The 16,221-nt window shown below is 38.4% G+C and overlaps 1 protein-coding gene and 1 long non-coding RNA gene across 4 annotated transcripts in view; one reads left to right on the top strand and one right to left on the bottom strand.

Moving 5' to 3' along the window:
• Window positions 1–16,221, top strand: part of LOC135781594 (uncharacterized) — an 83,259-nt gene that overhangs the window by 23,355 nt on the left and 43,683 nt on the right. The window lies entirely within an intron of this gene.
• Window positions 1–16,221, bottom strand: part of gse1a (Gse1 coiled-coil protein a) — a 39,915-nt gene that overhangs the window by 21,352 nt on the left and 2,342 nt on the right. For all 3 annotated transcript variants that reach the window (XM_065292174.1, XM_065292173.2, XM_065292172.2), the window contains exon 2: window positions 6,397–6,591. In XM_065292174.1, the coding sequence (XP_065148246.1) occupies window positions 6,397–6,589 (193 nt within the window). In that variant the 5' untranslated portion in view covers window positions 6,590–6,591. The remainder of the gene's footprint in view (window positions 1–6,396; window positions 6,592–16,221) is intronic.

Raw genomic sequence — 16,221 nt, 5'->3', positions numbered from 1 at the left:
CCTGCCGGAGAGGTGATAAGAAGTCTCAATGCTATGGCTTTTCTACTATTGTACTCGTTTAAATGCTTTATATATTTGCTATATATCTATATATAATACTTCATTTAATTAGAAATGTTTACTAAAGCAAACGTCAATATTATGCTTATACACTGACAGATAAAATAGTCAAAAAATGGCCCCTAGGCAGTACTCTTTAAAAATGTCTCAATATGTAGTATTTAGGTACAGATATGTATACATTAGGGCTGTCACAATGATTAAATAATCATCTCATCGCAATTGTTTGACCGAACCGCGATGATTTCAGATCACCGCAATGATTGCACATCTCTCTAAAAAACACAAGGGGGAGCTGCAGCGCCTGTATAGATGAGACATTATCAGATTAGTTTTAAATATGTGTTATGTGTATTCATATTTACTGCCTTGCGAAACATTTAATTTACATAATCACAACAATGTGTGAAAATTATTTAATAAACAAACAAAAAAATGTATGAGAATTAAATGTCAAAGCAATAAAACAGACAATAAATCGTCATAATCATCACAATTTATTAGACAATTAACCGTCAGCCAAATTTTATAACCGTGACGGCCCTAGTATACATTTGATACCAATATGTACCTCTGAAGTACAAATATGAACTGTTTAGGCACAAAGGTGTACTTTTTGTAAGTGACAGATAGGGACCATTTTTCTTGACAGTGTAGTTTGTTTGGATAACTCACTTCTTTACCTTCTGTAAATCATGTAATTTACAAATCATGCCGATTGTTAAAAGAATAGTTCACCCAACTAACTAACTAATATATAATATATTTTTCGAACAATTTTATATTAAAAAGTTGTTATCTACTTTTATTTGGGATATAGAAACTCCAAAAAGCACAAAATCCATCATTAAAGGGATAGTTCACCCAAAAAATTAAATTCTGTCATCATTTACTCACTCTCATGTTGTTACAAACCTGTATAAATTTCTTTGTTCTGATAAACACAAAGGAAGATATTTTAAGGACTGTTTCTACCCAAACCATTCATGAGCACCATTCACTTCAATTGTATTCTTTTTCCAACAATAGAAGTCAATGAGGCCTCTGATCGGGTTGGTTACAAACATTCCTCGAAATATCTTCCTTTGTGTTCATCAGAACAAAGAAATGTATACAGGTTTGTAACAACATGAGAGTGAGTAAAGTATGAGAGAATTTTCATTTTTGGGTGCACTGTCCCTTTAAAGTAATCCAAAGACTCCAGTGGGTTAATATAATGTCTTCTGAAGTGAAACGAAATGTTTTCAAAACAAAATTATTAATATTTTAAGTTTATTTATTCATAGATATGCCACGTATCCTTGTAAACATACAGATCAGTGCAATAAATAAAAAAAATGGCGGCATGTTGATAACTTTGAATCTCATTGGTTCTCATGTGTCTTGTCATATGTGTGCCATATTTGAACTTAGTGTGGTCTGTAACTGTATGAACTTCAGACATCCAACCTCACGAAAACTTGTACTGTGGGTTCCACCAGCCGTGTTTGAGGCGTCAAATTTGTGTCTACCGCCGCGTCTAGTTTGCCGCTTGAACATTTTGAGTTTACTCGCTTCATTCGCGCGTGAAAAGCCGTGAATGAAATTCTAGTCATCGAGACATTCACGTGGAAATTTGCGTCATGGGAGGGGCTTCTGCGACTCCGCTCGCTTCCTGTAATCACATCACTACTAGAGCAAGCTCCTGATTGGTTAATGCAGCGCAACACTCAATTCGTGCAAACTAGATGCGCGAATGAGGCGGAATCGCGTCTAACGCACCACGCTAAACGCCTCATTCGCACCATGTCTTCACATTGACTTAACATTGAAATCACTCGCGCTTGACGCCTCTACTGTGGCTGGTGTAAAGCAGCATTATACATTAATATAATTTATACTTTTTTTATTATGTCACATTATATTACGAATTTAACAGGGTATCTCTTTTAACAGCTAGTCAACTATGCTATTGAAACAACTGACACCTAAAAAATTTATAATTATTGTTGTACTTTCCTGTTTTTTGGACACCACAGAGTACATACTACAATGGTATACTGAACTAAAGAAAGAGATAAAGAGGTTGATTGTAAGCCCGCCCACAGCGAAAACAGATCAGAAAGATAGACCAATCAGTATAAGCTATTTCTTGCTTTGCATTGTCGTTCGTCTATCAGTCTCTTCAGACTGAGCTTGCACGTTTTCAAATAATTAATTTCCAGGATATTTTACATCATTTGGTGGCATCAGGGAGCCACTATAAATATGAGGGAGACTCACAAATTTTCAGCTGAGGTTGGATGTCTAAAACTTGGACCAGTAAGAAACCAGTAAAAGCACCCTAGCAACTGCTTAGCAACATATCTGAAAAACCATCTGGTACTAATAACTGCATAGGAACACATGTCAAAACAACCTTAGCAACCACCAGAGAGACCCTAGCAACCACCCAGAACATCCTAGCATATTGACATCGACATGAACATGGGCAGGTGCTGCTCATTTTTCTTCAGAAAACGTACAAATATATTTTTTCTCTTTTTATGTATTTGCTTAACCTGTACCTTTACAGCCAAAGCAGTATTTGAAATGTTTACAGTCATGCTAATAAAGCTTTGTTGACACGGCTCTTGCGGTACAAGGTGTGTGTGTATCAGTTATGTACTTTTACAAACATTAGTGATTCACACATTCACAAAGACATCTATACACACATTAATGCACATTCAGAAAAGTACACAAACTCCGAGGCCAAAGCTAAAACAAAAAACAGGTTTAGCGATTTGAGACGGAACAACCATGACAGTTATTGAATTACCGTCATCAAAGAGTCTATGAACACAAAGTGTCATGCAAAGATAGGGCGGTATGCACAGCGTGAGACGTCACTGAAAAGATTTATTGAAGCCTTATAGAATTTACCGGCATACAAGCACTTAACCAATCAATATCAGCTCTTGCTTTCGGCCTGCGCTTTTCTCTGTCTTTATGGTTTAGAGAGAAGAATATAAAGTAATCACTCAAGAGTGGCTAAAACAATAGCTGTTAATACACACATGGCCAAATAAGTGTCGATAATCGCTCAGAGCTTCCTTTATTCGCACTTATGGTGCATCTTCCTGGGTTGTTTGTATTTACGAGCTGATAAGTCGCGTTTACGATGTCAAGTCACTTTCGTCTGCGAAGTGTACCTTCTTTTAAAGGAAAACACCACCGTTTTTCAATATTTTACTATGTTCTTACCTCAACTTAGACGAATGAATACATATCTATCTCTTGTCAAGGCGTGCACTTAATCTTTGTACCGCGCGTCGTGAATGTGTTAGCATTTAGCTTAGCCCCATTCATTCCTTAGGATCCAAACAGGGATAAATTTAGAAGACACCAAACACTTCCATGCTTTTCCTATTTAAAGACTGTCAGATGAGTAAGTATGGTGGCACAAAATAAAACGTGGCGATTTTCTAAGCGAAAAAAAAAAAGATAACTATATTGTATGGAGGAAGAGCACTTGGTTTGCAGCACTTTGACCTCGGGCGCAGTAATATTGATGTAAGTTTGAGCGAGAGGGGGAGTAGTTAGGAGTGATGATGTTACCGCGCGCCGAGGTCAAAGTGCAGCAAACTGTTCACGAAGTGCTCTTTCGCCATACAATATAGTTCTCCTTTTTTATCCACTTAAAAAATCGCCACTTTTTATTTTGTGCCACCATACTTACTCATGTATCTACTCATGTAACAGTCTTTAAATAGAGAAAACATGGAAGTGTTTGGTGGCTTCTAAATTCATCCCTGTTTGGATCCTAAGGAATGAATGGGGCTATGCTAAATGCTAACACATTCACGACACGCTGTAAAAAAGAAAAAGTGCATGCATTGAATAAAGATAGGTATGTATTAATTTGTCTAAGTAGAGATAAGAACATACCAAAATATTGAAAAACGGTGGTGTTTTCCTTTAATAAACGTTTGTTAACTCTCCTTACAGAAAATGAAGAATGTGTTTTGCTTTTTATGTTTTTAATTAATTTATGAAGCAACTGTAATTTCTCATTGGTATTTACACAACTGTGTGATGGCTTTTATGTGCGTTCATGACGTAAATACAATATATCTGATATAACTTGAACTCACCATTTCTCCCTGTACACTGTAAAAAAGATTTGGTGGTACTTTAAATAGTAAGTTACCTGGTTGCCTACTTAACTCAAAAAAGTTAAGTTATAAAAAATTGTGTCAAATAATATTTTTAAGTTGAATTAAAGGGATAGTTCACCCCAAAAAAATACAATTCTGTCATTATTTTCTCCTCCTCATGTTGTTCTTAATCTGTATGAATTTCTTTTTTTTTTTATAACACAAAAGAAGATATTTTGAAAAATGATGGTAAGCACACAGCTGCTGTAACCATTGACTTTCAAAGTAGGAAAACAAATATTATGAAAGTATTGTGATAAATGATGTATAAGATATTTTGATAAATGATGGTAAGCACACAGTTCAGGGTTCCCACACCTTAATTAACTTAAAATTCAAGGACCTTTCAAGGACTTTCCAGGTCCAATACCCTCAAATTCAAGGACTAAATGTGGGGACACATTTCAAGTGAGAGCAAGGTTACATTGTGTGACCTTTAAAGATACATTGTTACAGTTCCCTTCGATGGAACTCGCGCTGCATCACTGCAGTGACACTTTGGGGACGCCTCCAGGGGTAAGTGCGTCTGAATGTGTATATCAAATTCAACCAATGGTGAGGCTTAATGACAAAGACAGGGTGACACGGGAGTCAGGAAGTATATCGCTATCTGAAATATTGCCAAAGACGCCGTTACAGGGACGCAGGAAGTATGGCAAGGGAGACGCAGCGTCTCGTTCCCTTCTCAGGGAACAACAGTTACATACGTAACCCGAGACGTTTTCATGTGTCAAACACAACTATGCAAAAAAGCATTTTGGTATGAATCAACATTCGCATACAGAAGATATAAGCATTTAAAATGAACAGTTTAGCACGTGTGCTTAAAAAGTCTAGAATTGTTTTGATATTATCCTACACTACACAGGGAATAATATGGATTTTTTTTCTTTCAATGACATGTATCTATGTATGTATATTTTTTCCCCGCAGAATCACAAACTTTCAAGGATTTCAAGGACCCGTGGGAACTCTTGACAGTTGGCGGTACCCATTGAATTCAATCATATTTGTTTTTCCTACTATGGACGTCAATGGTTACAATCAGCTGTGTGCTTACCATCTTTATCAAAATATTTTTTTTTGTGTTTATCAGAAAAAAGAAATTCGGTTTAGAACAACAGGAGGATGAGAAATTATGACAGAATTTACATTTTTGGGTGAACTATCCCTTTAATTCAACATGAGGATGAGAAAATGATGTGCGTCTATCATGTTGTCCAAAGCTTTGATTTAAAGAAACAGTACACAAATAAAATTTGTCATCATTTATCAACCTCTTCTCAATCCAAACCTGTGTGAATATCTGACTTTCATGCAACACAAAATGACTTTTAATGAACTGCTGTATTACGAATGTTAGGAAGTTTGAACTGGATCGGTTCTGTATAATGAAAAGATCAGATCCCCAAAAATGATTGCATACTTTTCTCAGCAACACGGTATGACAGAAAATTACAAAAATCTTAGTCAGTTCCTCTTACAAAGCTACCTGTTTGTTGTTACTGCATAGAAAAGAGTGACAAGTACAATTCCTCAAAATCCTCCTTTTGTGCTCAACAGAAGAAAGTCATACGGGTTTAGACAGCCGAGCGTAAATAATGTCAGAATTGTTATTTTTAGGTTAACTATTCCTTTAACGTAAGATACAAAGGATTTTTGTGTTCTCAACGTGCGCCAAATTTAGACCGACTTTGCTTAAGTCCAACGCGCCTGATCTACAATAAACTACAAATTTTGCACTTTATAACCATATAAACCACACAACAAGGACTTACGGTTGCATATAATGTGCATTATCAGAACAAGCCATTTGTGTATGTGTGTGTGTGTGTTCTTGGCGTTGGCTATAACAATTACACAGACAGATGGGCAGCTAAATGTTGTGCCAGCCATCTGAAATGCGGCAAACCCATATGCAAATATTATTCAAATCTATTCACAATTTGTTGACAGAAACCACCACCCACACTCATACACACATGCTGGGCAAAGCATGGATGTCCATATTATGACCATGCATATGGCCAACACGCTTTACATCCGGCTTCAGCTACAGTTTATTATTATAATGCAACAATGCATAATATCTCAGTATGTAAGTATTCTCTCAACTAAGATGACATGATAAAGTAAAGAGAGTAAGGGGCATGCTCACCTCTTGGATCTTCGGCTTGTTTAGCCAGCTTACGGAGAGCGGCAGCGAATCCGGAGTGTGCGGACTGAGACGCGGGGCTTCCGTTGGCTCCCATTGCTCCGCTGGGTGAAGGGGTCAGGGGGCTTACAGTCGCCATTGTGCATGGTGCTGCGGAGATCATTTCGAATGATGGGGACTTGGGCTCATGGCTCATACCTGGAGGAGGAGAAAGACAGAACTGTCATTTATAAATGAAGCTTAAGAGGAAAATCAATAGTAAAGTAGAAGTCAGATCAAGTGTTGAACACAGCCCAAAAATGACCATGTGACCGAAATTCATCCACCTGCTACTACGATATTTAAAGTTACCATGAAACGAAAGTAGCGAATGCCTTCTTTCTGTTTCATGACGTGTATCCGACTGAAACGGCTTCTGAAAAGAGAAAATTGATGAATGTTCCTGTCAGTACTTTGCACCTTGTCATTTTAACGCGAGCGGTAGTAATAATTAGTTTATATGGACGCAAACTAATTATGTCGGCGTCCGCTCCTTGTGTTGTAAGTAAACACGTTGCACAGTGTTTTGTACGTGCATATGTTAAAGCTTTCTCTGAATTTTCAGCGCAATTGATGAAATAAGATTGCGCAACTTTCACACCCTTGTAAAATGAAACTGCGGAGATGAGCCGCTTTAGTTTTATCAATGAAAAGCTAAAAATAGTACTCTACACCATTTGTTCGCGCCAGAAGTCAAAAAAGGCGTAAAACATTGTGTTCAGTACCTCAGATTAGATAAATGGGCGGCGAAAAGGCGATCTCATGTGGCTGTTCGAACACATTCAACCACATGTGCGTTTACACTACAAAAGCTTGGCAAGCCGACCGGACGTGACATGGGGGTGTGGCAGCATCGACAATGGCATTTTTTAATTCGAAGTTCGATGTTGTGGCTTAATTTCGATCGATTTCGATTTAAAATCAAAATAGTGACACCCTTATTTAGAACTGTTTGGTTTTTTGAACGTTTTAATTGCTTATCGATGGGATCTTTTCCCAGGCAGAAACAATTTCCGATAGCCCGCCCTCGCTCATCATGACAGGATTTGAAGAAGTTTAGTTGAGTTTATTTATAAAGCACATTTTATACAACCAAGGCTGCCCAAAGTGCTGCACAAAATATAAAAAACGGATAAAACAAAATAGAAGATGGTAGGCTTGCCACGATAGTCGGTGAAACGGTGATAACCAGTGCTTCAGCCTCTCACCGGTTAGATCACTTGCCCACCGCGACACCGTCTTTCACCGTCGTTTTGTTATTTTCGTCTAATTAAATAATTTCGTTTCGTTAGAGAGAGCAAACACTTACAACTGAATGTGTCTGCTGACTGAATTTAGCGGAGCTGAACGCGCGTCAAGTCACAGAGTAGCCAGTGTCAGATTTCATTTATTTCTGTCAGAGTTTGCGAGGCGAGCTGACTGTCCAGATGATGACAGAAGCCGCGTGCTTACTCGTTTTTGTTATAATATACATATATGATGTTTGATATTAGCGAGATCGTTTTGTTGTTGTGTTTTTCATCAAGAAAAATATTAAACCAATCATTCAAGCAGCGCTTTTATGGATAAGTAGCCGGTTGCTCTGCTTGGGACTGGCGGGTTCTGTGAGAATTACCTGCGCACATTGACTCAAGCACTTAAGTAAACCAGCTGTTGCACTCGCATTGCACGCAAATTCATACGCGATTTAACGCAGCTTACGCAAGCGCTGCATTTAAACAGTTGCGTAATTCAAAAGTGAAAGTAAAATGTGCACATCTGCATGCGCATTTATAAGCCCCTCCCATCCGGTGAAACCGGGATCACCGAGTTTGTGCCACGCCGATTAACCGGTGGGAAAATTACGTCACCGCGGCAACCCTAGAAGATGGAAACGAACACAAAATGATATATAAACTTAATCGATAATAAATGAGAAAGGTTGTTTCGAGGAGGGAGCAGGTTAACATTTTCGATTAAAGATTATGAGGGCACATGAATTAAAAATAATAATAATAAAGTGCAGAGAAGTCATTTTTTATAAAAAATATAAAAATTTCAGTTTCATGGTGACTTTAAGATTAAATCGGAAAAAGTTTGCTTGGTGTACCATACTTTCCGGACTATAAGCCGGACCGAAGTATAAGAGCATAATTCAAAAATGCGTCATTAAGACGAAATAACATATATAAGTCGCAGTGGACCATACGTCGCATTTATTTAGAAAATTATTTCACAAAATCCACGCCGAAGAACATACATTCAATCTGGAAAGGCAAGTTATTCAACTAAACAAAAGCAGACAGAACAGCAAGCTGAATAGATGTCTGTACGTTAAAGTATTATTATCAGTTATTAAAACGATAAACCATAGCATACAGAACTTACCTGGAAGGTTGAATAGTCTAAATTAACCGAACAAGCCAACTAGCGTAAAGTTCGCATACTTGTCATTCCACATTACTGAATCCATTGAATTACCTAAATACAGAAGCAGCATATGGCAGACTCTCGCTGCTTTAGACGGTAATGTTGTCTCTTTCCTCATAAATGTCAAAATTTATTCATACTGACTTACAAGGCGCACCTGACTATAAGACGCAGCACCAGCCAAGTTATGAAAAAAACGCAGCTTATAGACCGAAAAATATGGTATTTATTTTACGAGCATAGTGAATTTATGATTTTACAAACCTAAAAAAAAAATAAAACACCGTGCACGGTGCACATGGAAAAATGGCAACACTTTGCAGTAAGGTTGCATTTGATAACATTAATTTATGCATTAGCTACAAATAACTACCAGTGAACAATACTTTTACAAAATTTAAAACATTTACAAAATCAAAAGTTGTAACTGTTAACATTAATTAATGCACAATAAACTAACATGAACAATGAATAAATGCAGAAAAACAACATTGCTCTTTGCTAGTCCATGTTTGCTAATGTATTGATTGTATAGTGTTACATAAAAATGTTTTAACTTGAAATAGAGTATTTAAATATAAAACATTTTGTATACAAAAATGCAAATACGATTTACATCCGCAATTTACGTTACGAACTTGAATACTACAACAAGCGATTGATGCTGCTAACAAGTCAATGTGTTTTCTGCTGATAAAAAACTGACCGTTGGACAGAAAAGCAAAAACAAAAGTAAAAGCAACAAAAACTCTATCACTTCCTTCCTGAATGTATCGCTCTCTCGCACCTTCAGCTATCACCCTCGGCCAGCTCTGGCGTAGGAACAAACAAAAGCTGACTTTATCATGATAAACTCTGCCTCACCCCTGCCCTACTGCTGAACCAAACGAAACAATTAATAATGAACTTAGTGCAGTAAGAGCCGGGAGTGAAATCCTCTGCCATCAGCCACAACTTCATTACAACTTAATGGAGCCTGACGCACCCGAACGCTTATAGCGGGAGGACGTGTCATCTAGATGGTTGTAGTTGTGGTGATAACCAGATAAACTGGATTCATCTTAAACATCAAACTGTAAAGTATTCACTATAATGCATGCACAAAACATTCATACTCGGCTAAACAATTTCTACCCTGCAGCATCTAAACAACTCTTTAAACATAATCTTGTAATATTGTCTGAAGTGTGATGCGTGTATATAAAATATTATAAAGGACATTCGTAATACATTTTAAGAAATGTATGCAGCCTTATAAATGTTTTGTATAAATAACTGCAGCTACAATTTTTAAACAAATACAATTTAAAGAGAACAGAAAATACAATATATTGACTTCTTTATCATGAATAATATACACAGACAAGATATTATTGAATGTGTAACCCATAACCCAAAATATTTTATATAATTGAGACATGTGACCTCCATCATTCTCGAAATCAATAAGTTTATCAAACCATCATATCAGGTGCTCCTAAGAAAGATATCTCCCTTCCTCTCATTTTGTCTGCTGCAAAAACACGTCAGCCAATCTCATTCTCTGCCCCATTTTGACTAACATTACCAATAAATCTTCTATGGAACCCACACGCACCCCTTCCTCTCTTATCTTCCTCTCACACTTTTTCTCTTGGATAACAATCAGAAATAACAGAAAGTCTCCGGTCGATGTGGAAATGAGAAAAGCCACAGGTATCTTCCTGCACACAGACTCATCCTGCAACCGTCATTCTGGGAAAACAGACCCCCGCTTAATGCACAAGAGAGATGTATGTAAGCTGTAATAAGCCGAATAGTGAGTAAGGCATCACCTTTATTTCCTCTTTGATGCTTTTAAGTGATATTTCACTTGAAATGAAAATTTTGTAATTTACTCCTTCAAGCTACATGTCATTCTGACCCCATATCCCGTATTTCTTCTTGAGCTATCAAGCTCCCAAAAAAACAACACGAGTTCTTCTGAAATTATACAACTATACAGCTTTGTGTGAACTATCAAATCTCATTTGCCCTAGTATACATTAAAACAAGGAACACCACAGTAAGTCACATGACAAGCAAGAACCAACGGCGCGACCTCACCACAATCACCACCTTTTACACTTCACAAAAGAAAATTACAGTATGTGAGGGTGACTCGATGTTCTAGGGCTGCAGCTATCGATTCTTTTTGTAATCGATTAATCTAGCACTGAATCGATCGATTAATCGAGTAATCGGATAAAAATTTTGTGTGTGTTTTTAAACAACCAAAACAAATAATGCATAACGAAAATGACGTGGCTGTAAAATTTTCAATCATTTGGCTTTTATTTCTAAAAAAAAGAGGTATTGACATTTGGCTTCAAAAAATAAGCCTATTTATTTCAATTTGCAATTTAATTTATTAATATGCACATCATGCTGTAATCTAGCCCTGACATCAAAGTAAATATCTGGTTTAATGTATATTTCTACACCTGCAGCATTTACCATTAGACTACTAACAAATAATATATAATTTCTGGGGTGAGCCTATTTGCTATGGTAACAACCTGTGTGTGTGCGCGCACGTGCACCTGTGTTTGTGTGCACGCGTGCTCTGGTGAGGAAGAGTGACAGCCCAGTCAGACGTTCAGTTGCTTCATTGCATTTTGGTACGGCAGAAATACATACATTCATTTTCGATAGAACGCTGCATTTGGTTTGCATCACTTGCATTGCGGTGCATTTTAGCTTAAGAATCCGTTCGAAATATCACAACGTCCCTTGATTGTTGCGTGGTTACATAAAAGTTTAAGCTTATGTGATGCATTGCGCGATCGGTCTGACTCGCGTGAGAGAGACAAGGGTGCATGCGTATGTGTGAAGGGGTTCTTTTTTAGGCTATACTCTCTTGCAATTGAACGTGAATACGTTTACTACTTAAAAACATTAAAGCTAAACATCATATCTAGTCAAACCGCATAACAACATCGCTACAAATACAGTATGGGATTAAAATCAGCGAAAGCTACGTTTACCTTGTTTCATCGACGCTTGGTGAAACAGCAGTGGATGTTTTCGGTTCAGATGCTGAATGTAATGTAATGATAATGTAATGATCCCAAACTTTAGACATTCTCTCTCTGCCGTTTATGGTTACTCTCCGCCATTGCGCCAACTAAATTCAAAATGTATCACGCGCTATGGTGTGCTTCCTGAACATTGAACAACAGTCCGTGTGAATCAGATCTAGGCGCGTGTAGTGCGCGTCATAGGAATTTAACGAGGCTTCGATTTTTGCCTCGAGGAATTTTTTTAATCGAGTTAATCGATAGTTGATCTCAAAAACTACTGACCTACAAGCAGTTGATCTCAAAGACGAGTAATTTTTGGTAGTGTCGTGGGGTATCACGTCTTCCCAAGTTTCTTGGAGGGGGTTAATCTGTTTATCTCGATTGCACACCGCAAGGTTCGGTAATGAGCCCGCTAAACATCTCCATCTAGACCAGATTACTAACAATCACCACCTTTTACACTTCACAAAAGAAAATTACAGTGTGTGAGGGTGTCTCGATGTTCATTTTCCGTATATTACTTTTGATATAAAGAGATTTTAGATTCTTTAACATTCCTCTATTGTGCTTATGTTATTGTAAACCGTTAAAAATAATAAACTTTTTGTATGCTGTGCAGACCATATAATTGTTATTATCAGTATTAACCAGACATTTTGAATGTTTAAGAAAATATTTCGCATCATTACGTGTCTATGTGACCACAGACACACCCACACCGAAAAAAAACATTGCAGGGAAGCAGCACTTTAATCCCTGATCTAACAGGATTCCTGCATGTGGACTTTTACCTTCGAGTCCAATCACTAAGGCCTGCACGATAATTGGGGACCTGACATTGCGTTATTTTTATTTTTGTACTACGCTTATTGCGGTATGAGAAATACTGGATGACTTCAATCTCCTGCCTTTCATTTCTTGTATAGCTCACAGATTTCTCACAGAGAGAGGTATGAAAGTCTCTGTTTCCCAAAATAAGTGGACACATCATCTAAACGGCTCTCTAAGAGCACCGGAGGCTTTCTACGTGAAGATCTCCTCTCTCCGATACGAAATCCTGCCGTGCTTGTTTTTCCCAGAGGCTTTAGTTGTGGTTCGAGTCAGCAAAAACAGCCCCAGAATCCTCTGCTCCCCACTGGCTCTCTAATAAGCTTGTTCATTAGACAGTGCTGCCAATGCAAATTGACCCAGCCCTTGTAGACATGACCACCTCATGTAAATTCAATGGGAGAAGCAGCAAGGATAAAAGACTGGGTGATGGATGATGTGTCAAAGTGCATTGTTGGGCACAAATGAACAGTCTCATACTTACACACACACACATACACACACGCAGCCATGTCCATAATGGTGACAGACAAACGGTGATGCATGGTCGACTGTGGGGATCTGCTACCCTCGGCATTCATTAAGACTAGATAAAGCACCTCACACACACACCTGCCTTCAGCTCATTAACCCCAGCGGCGCGTCCGTGTGTGCTTTTCACCGACGGCATTAAAGATAGATGCGGATTAGGACGATACTAATACCTTCCAAATGAGATGTGCTAATTGGCTTTCACTGCAAGTGAGAGTTCGACGCAAAGCTTCTTGTCGCAAATGACCAAAAGGTTGAAGATCTCAGAATGACATGGCAAAACCGCTCTGCTCACTTGCATTAGCACTGATTGTCCTTAATTAACTTCGCATTGATTCATCTGTGGGTGTCAATGGCAACTGACCTGGTTACCAACAAACTGTTGATCTTGAAGACGGCAGAGTGATTTTGGATTGGTAGTGTCGTGGGGTGTAATGTCTTCCCAAGTTACTTGGAGGGGGTTAATCTGTTTATCTCCATTGCACACCGCAAGGTTCGGTAATGAGCCCGCTAAACATCTCAAGTCATGTGGTTTCTATTACTTATGCTACACCAACCATACACAGCAATAAATCTTTTTTACTTATAAATCTAACTATTCGAGCATCTTTGATATACAGGAGTCAAGGCTTCACCTTAAACTCAACTTAAACTAGCATGACTATTCATCTTTCTCTTAAAAACAGAGCTTTCCCACAATAACTCTCTTCATATCAGATGACATCTCAGAGGTCCCCTCAAAACATGAAAACACACGGAGACATTCTAGATAGCAGTTTTGTCCGTATTGATACTCAAAAGCTGCTTATCAAGTGAAAAAGGCCTGTCTTCGACCATTACTCCACGCACAAGTCATTTGATGAGTAATACTTATGCTACATCTGCTTGACTTGTCTTTGACCTCTGGAAATTCTCTCATGCCTTGTCTCTGGGTTTTACCCTGACTGTCAGTAGCTGCCTAAATCAAACTCGAGACACGGTTTTGGGATCATTATCCCGTGAGACCCCTGGGCACATGTCTATAGAGGCACTCCGGTGACCCTGGTGTTAAGCTTGTTAAGTACTGTGCGTGCAGAGGGGCCGTAGCGTTCAGCTCGCACTGTACTCTCTAAGGGGCCTTTGTTAAAAACGTACATCGTATTCACCAAAAAGCCCAGGGGTTCTCCTTGTGATGTATAAGCTGAGGGTCAGGGGACTCTGCGGTCAGCTCGCACTGCATATGCCAAGTGCCCCAGAGAGGCAAGTTTGCTCTATAGGGCCTTCAATGCTGCTTGTCGCCCCTCACTAACAGTAATTCATCATCACACCCTACATCAAAGATCATCAGTACTGGTTCTCAAGTTCAATCATCTCAATACATACAAAGGTTTCTTGGGGGTCCAAGGGTAGAAAATCCCCCCTTAATGTCAGTACAACTGGAGCAAATTACAGTAAAACCAATCACAGAACCTTGAACTGGGATTCATCTCTTAAGCTCAATACATTATCACAAATGCATTTCCTACTTCCTCCTCTTGAAATATGCACAAGAATCTCTCAACACAGCAATCGTATTTGTGATCTTAAATGACAACATGACTCATATTTTGCCTTCTGATATATACACTGTATACACTTACTGTAACATTTGTAGCTTTTAATAATCAAAGCTGGTCCAACCTTAACATTCGACCCATATTCTCAGCCACTTTTTCCGGTAAGCGCCACTAACATGGCATGTGTGTACTTTCTTGTTAGTCATTTTGGTACACAGATGGATAGGAGCATAAATGATGCACGAGCCATAACACCCATTACCTTTGTGTTAAAAAGGAAAGGTATGCAAAGGCCAATGCGTGCAGTCTTCCGCCGGTTTCACGCCACATGTTTGTGCAAAAACCACATTAGACGTGCAAATAACCTCAAAGCAGAATATGTGCTATCTTACCGCGCAAGCTATAGACTAAATGCAGATCACAAGGTGAATTCAGACCTCCGGTTCCCCTATGTGCACAAAACATCAAAGTAAAGATAGAAGGTCAAAATCTTTATAATTATGATAAAGCACATAAACTTCATAACCGGAAATCACAAATGCAGACAAGATATTTACATAATAAGGAAACGCATCACTGACACTTGCTTATGACATATAGAGAGTCACCACGGACATACGTTCAGATGAAAGAAAACATCACAGCAAAGTCTTATTGCACAATAACTCTCTCTCTATCTTTTAAATGCACATACAATTGTTGTTGTTGTATAATACATCGAAGTTACGTGCAATAAATGATGCTTTCAGCTTGATTTTTGTGTCCCATCAATGTTTGCAGTACGTCTGTTACTTTGCTGAGCATACGGTAGCATATGTTCCCTGTCACCGTGTAACAAAATGACAACGTAAATACTCTTATCAGTACATCTAACAGTTTGTGTGTGTGCGTTGGTGTCTAACAAAATAGTGTGAAAAGCTTATGTTCCCATCTAAAGGAACGTTCGTCGTCTCTAGAGCTCCAGAACTGCTGACAGGCATCAAAAGCGTGCTGGGTAATGTGTTTAAAGATGGGAAATATGCCCACTGTCACGATGCAGAGCAATGTGGGTTACTTGTGGTCTGCTGATTGGCCAATTTGAGCATGGAAGATACCGCTAGGTCACATGGTCGAGAATAAAAGACGACAGTGGGTGCCCTCTTTGCTTTTCATGTAGAGCTTTCCATTTGCTTTTGGTTGACCTCTGTTTCATCTTATTACACCCGATTGGTCGGTTGTTTACTGTATCGTTTACTGTATTACTGACTATCTATTTTGTTTCATGCATTATCTGTTCATTTTATCGAACGTTTGCAAGTTCCTGTAGCTCAGTTGGTACTGCATTAGCAGCAACACAAAGTGCATGGGTTTGATCTCCCAATGTACATCCTGCAATGTGTAGATTGTACCACAAGTCACTTTGCATAAAAGCATCTGTCAAATGCATACACGTAAAAGTAATATAA

The sequence above is a fragment of the Paramisgurnus dabryanus genome, chromosome 23 (assembly GCF_030506205.2).
Source record: "Paramisgurnus dabryanus chromosome 23, PD_genome_1.1, whole genome shotgun sequence".
Classification (NCBI taxonomy): Eukaryota; Metazoa; Chordata; class Actinopteri; order Cypriniformes; family Cobitidae; genus Paramisgurnus; species Paramisgurnus dabryanus.
The sequence above is the reverse complement of the archived record's forward strand: the minus strand, read 5'-3'. Positions and strand labels throughout refer to the sequence as shown.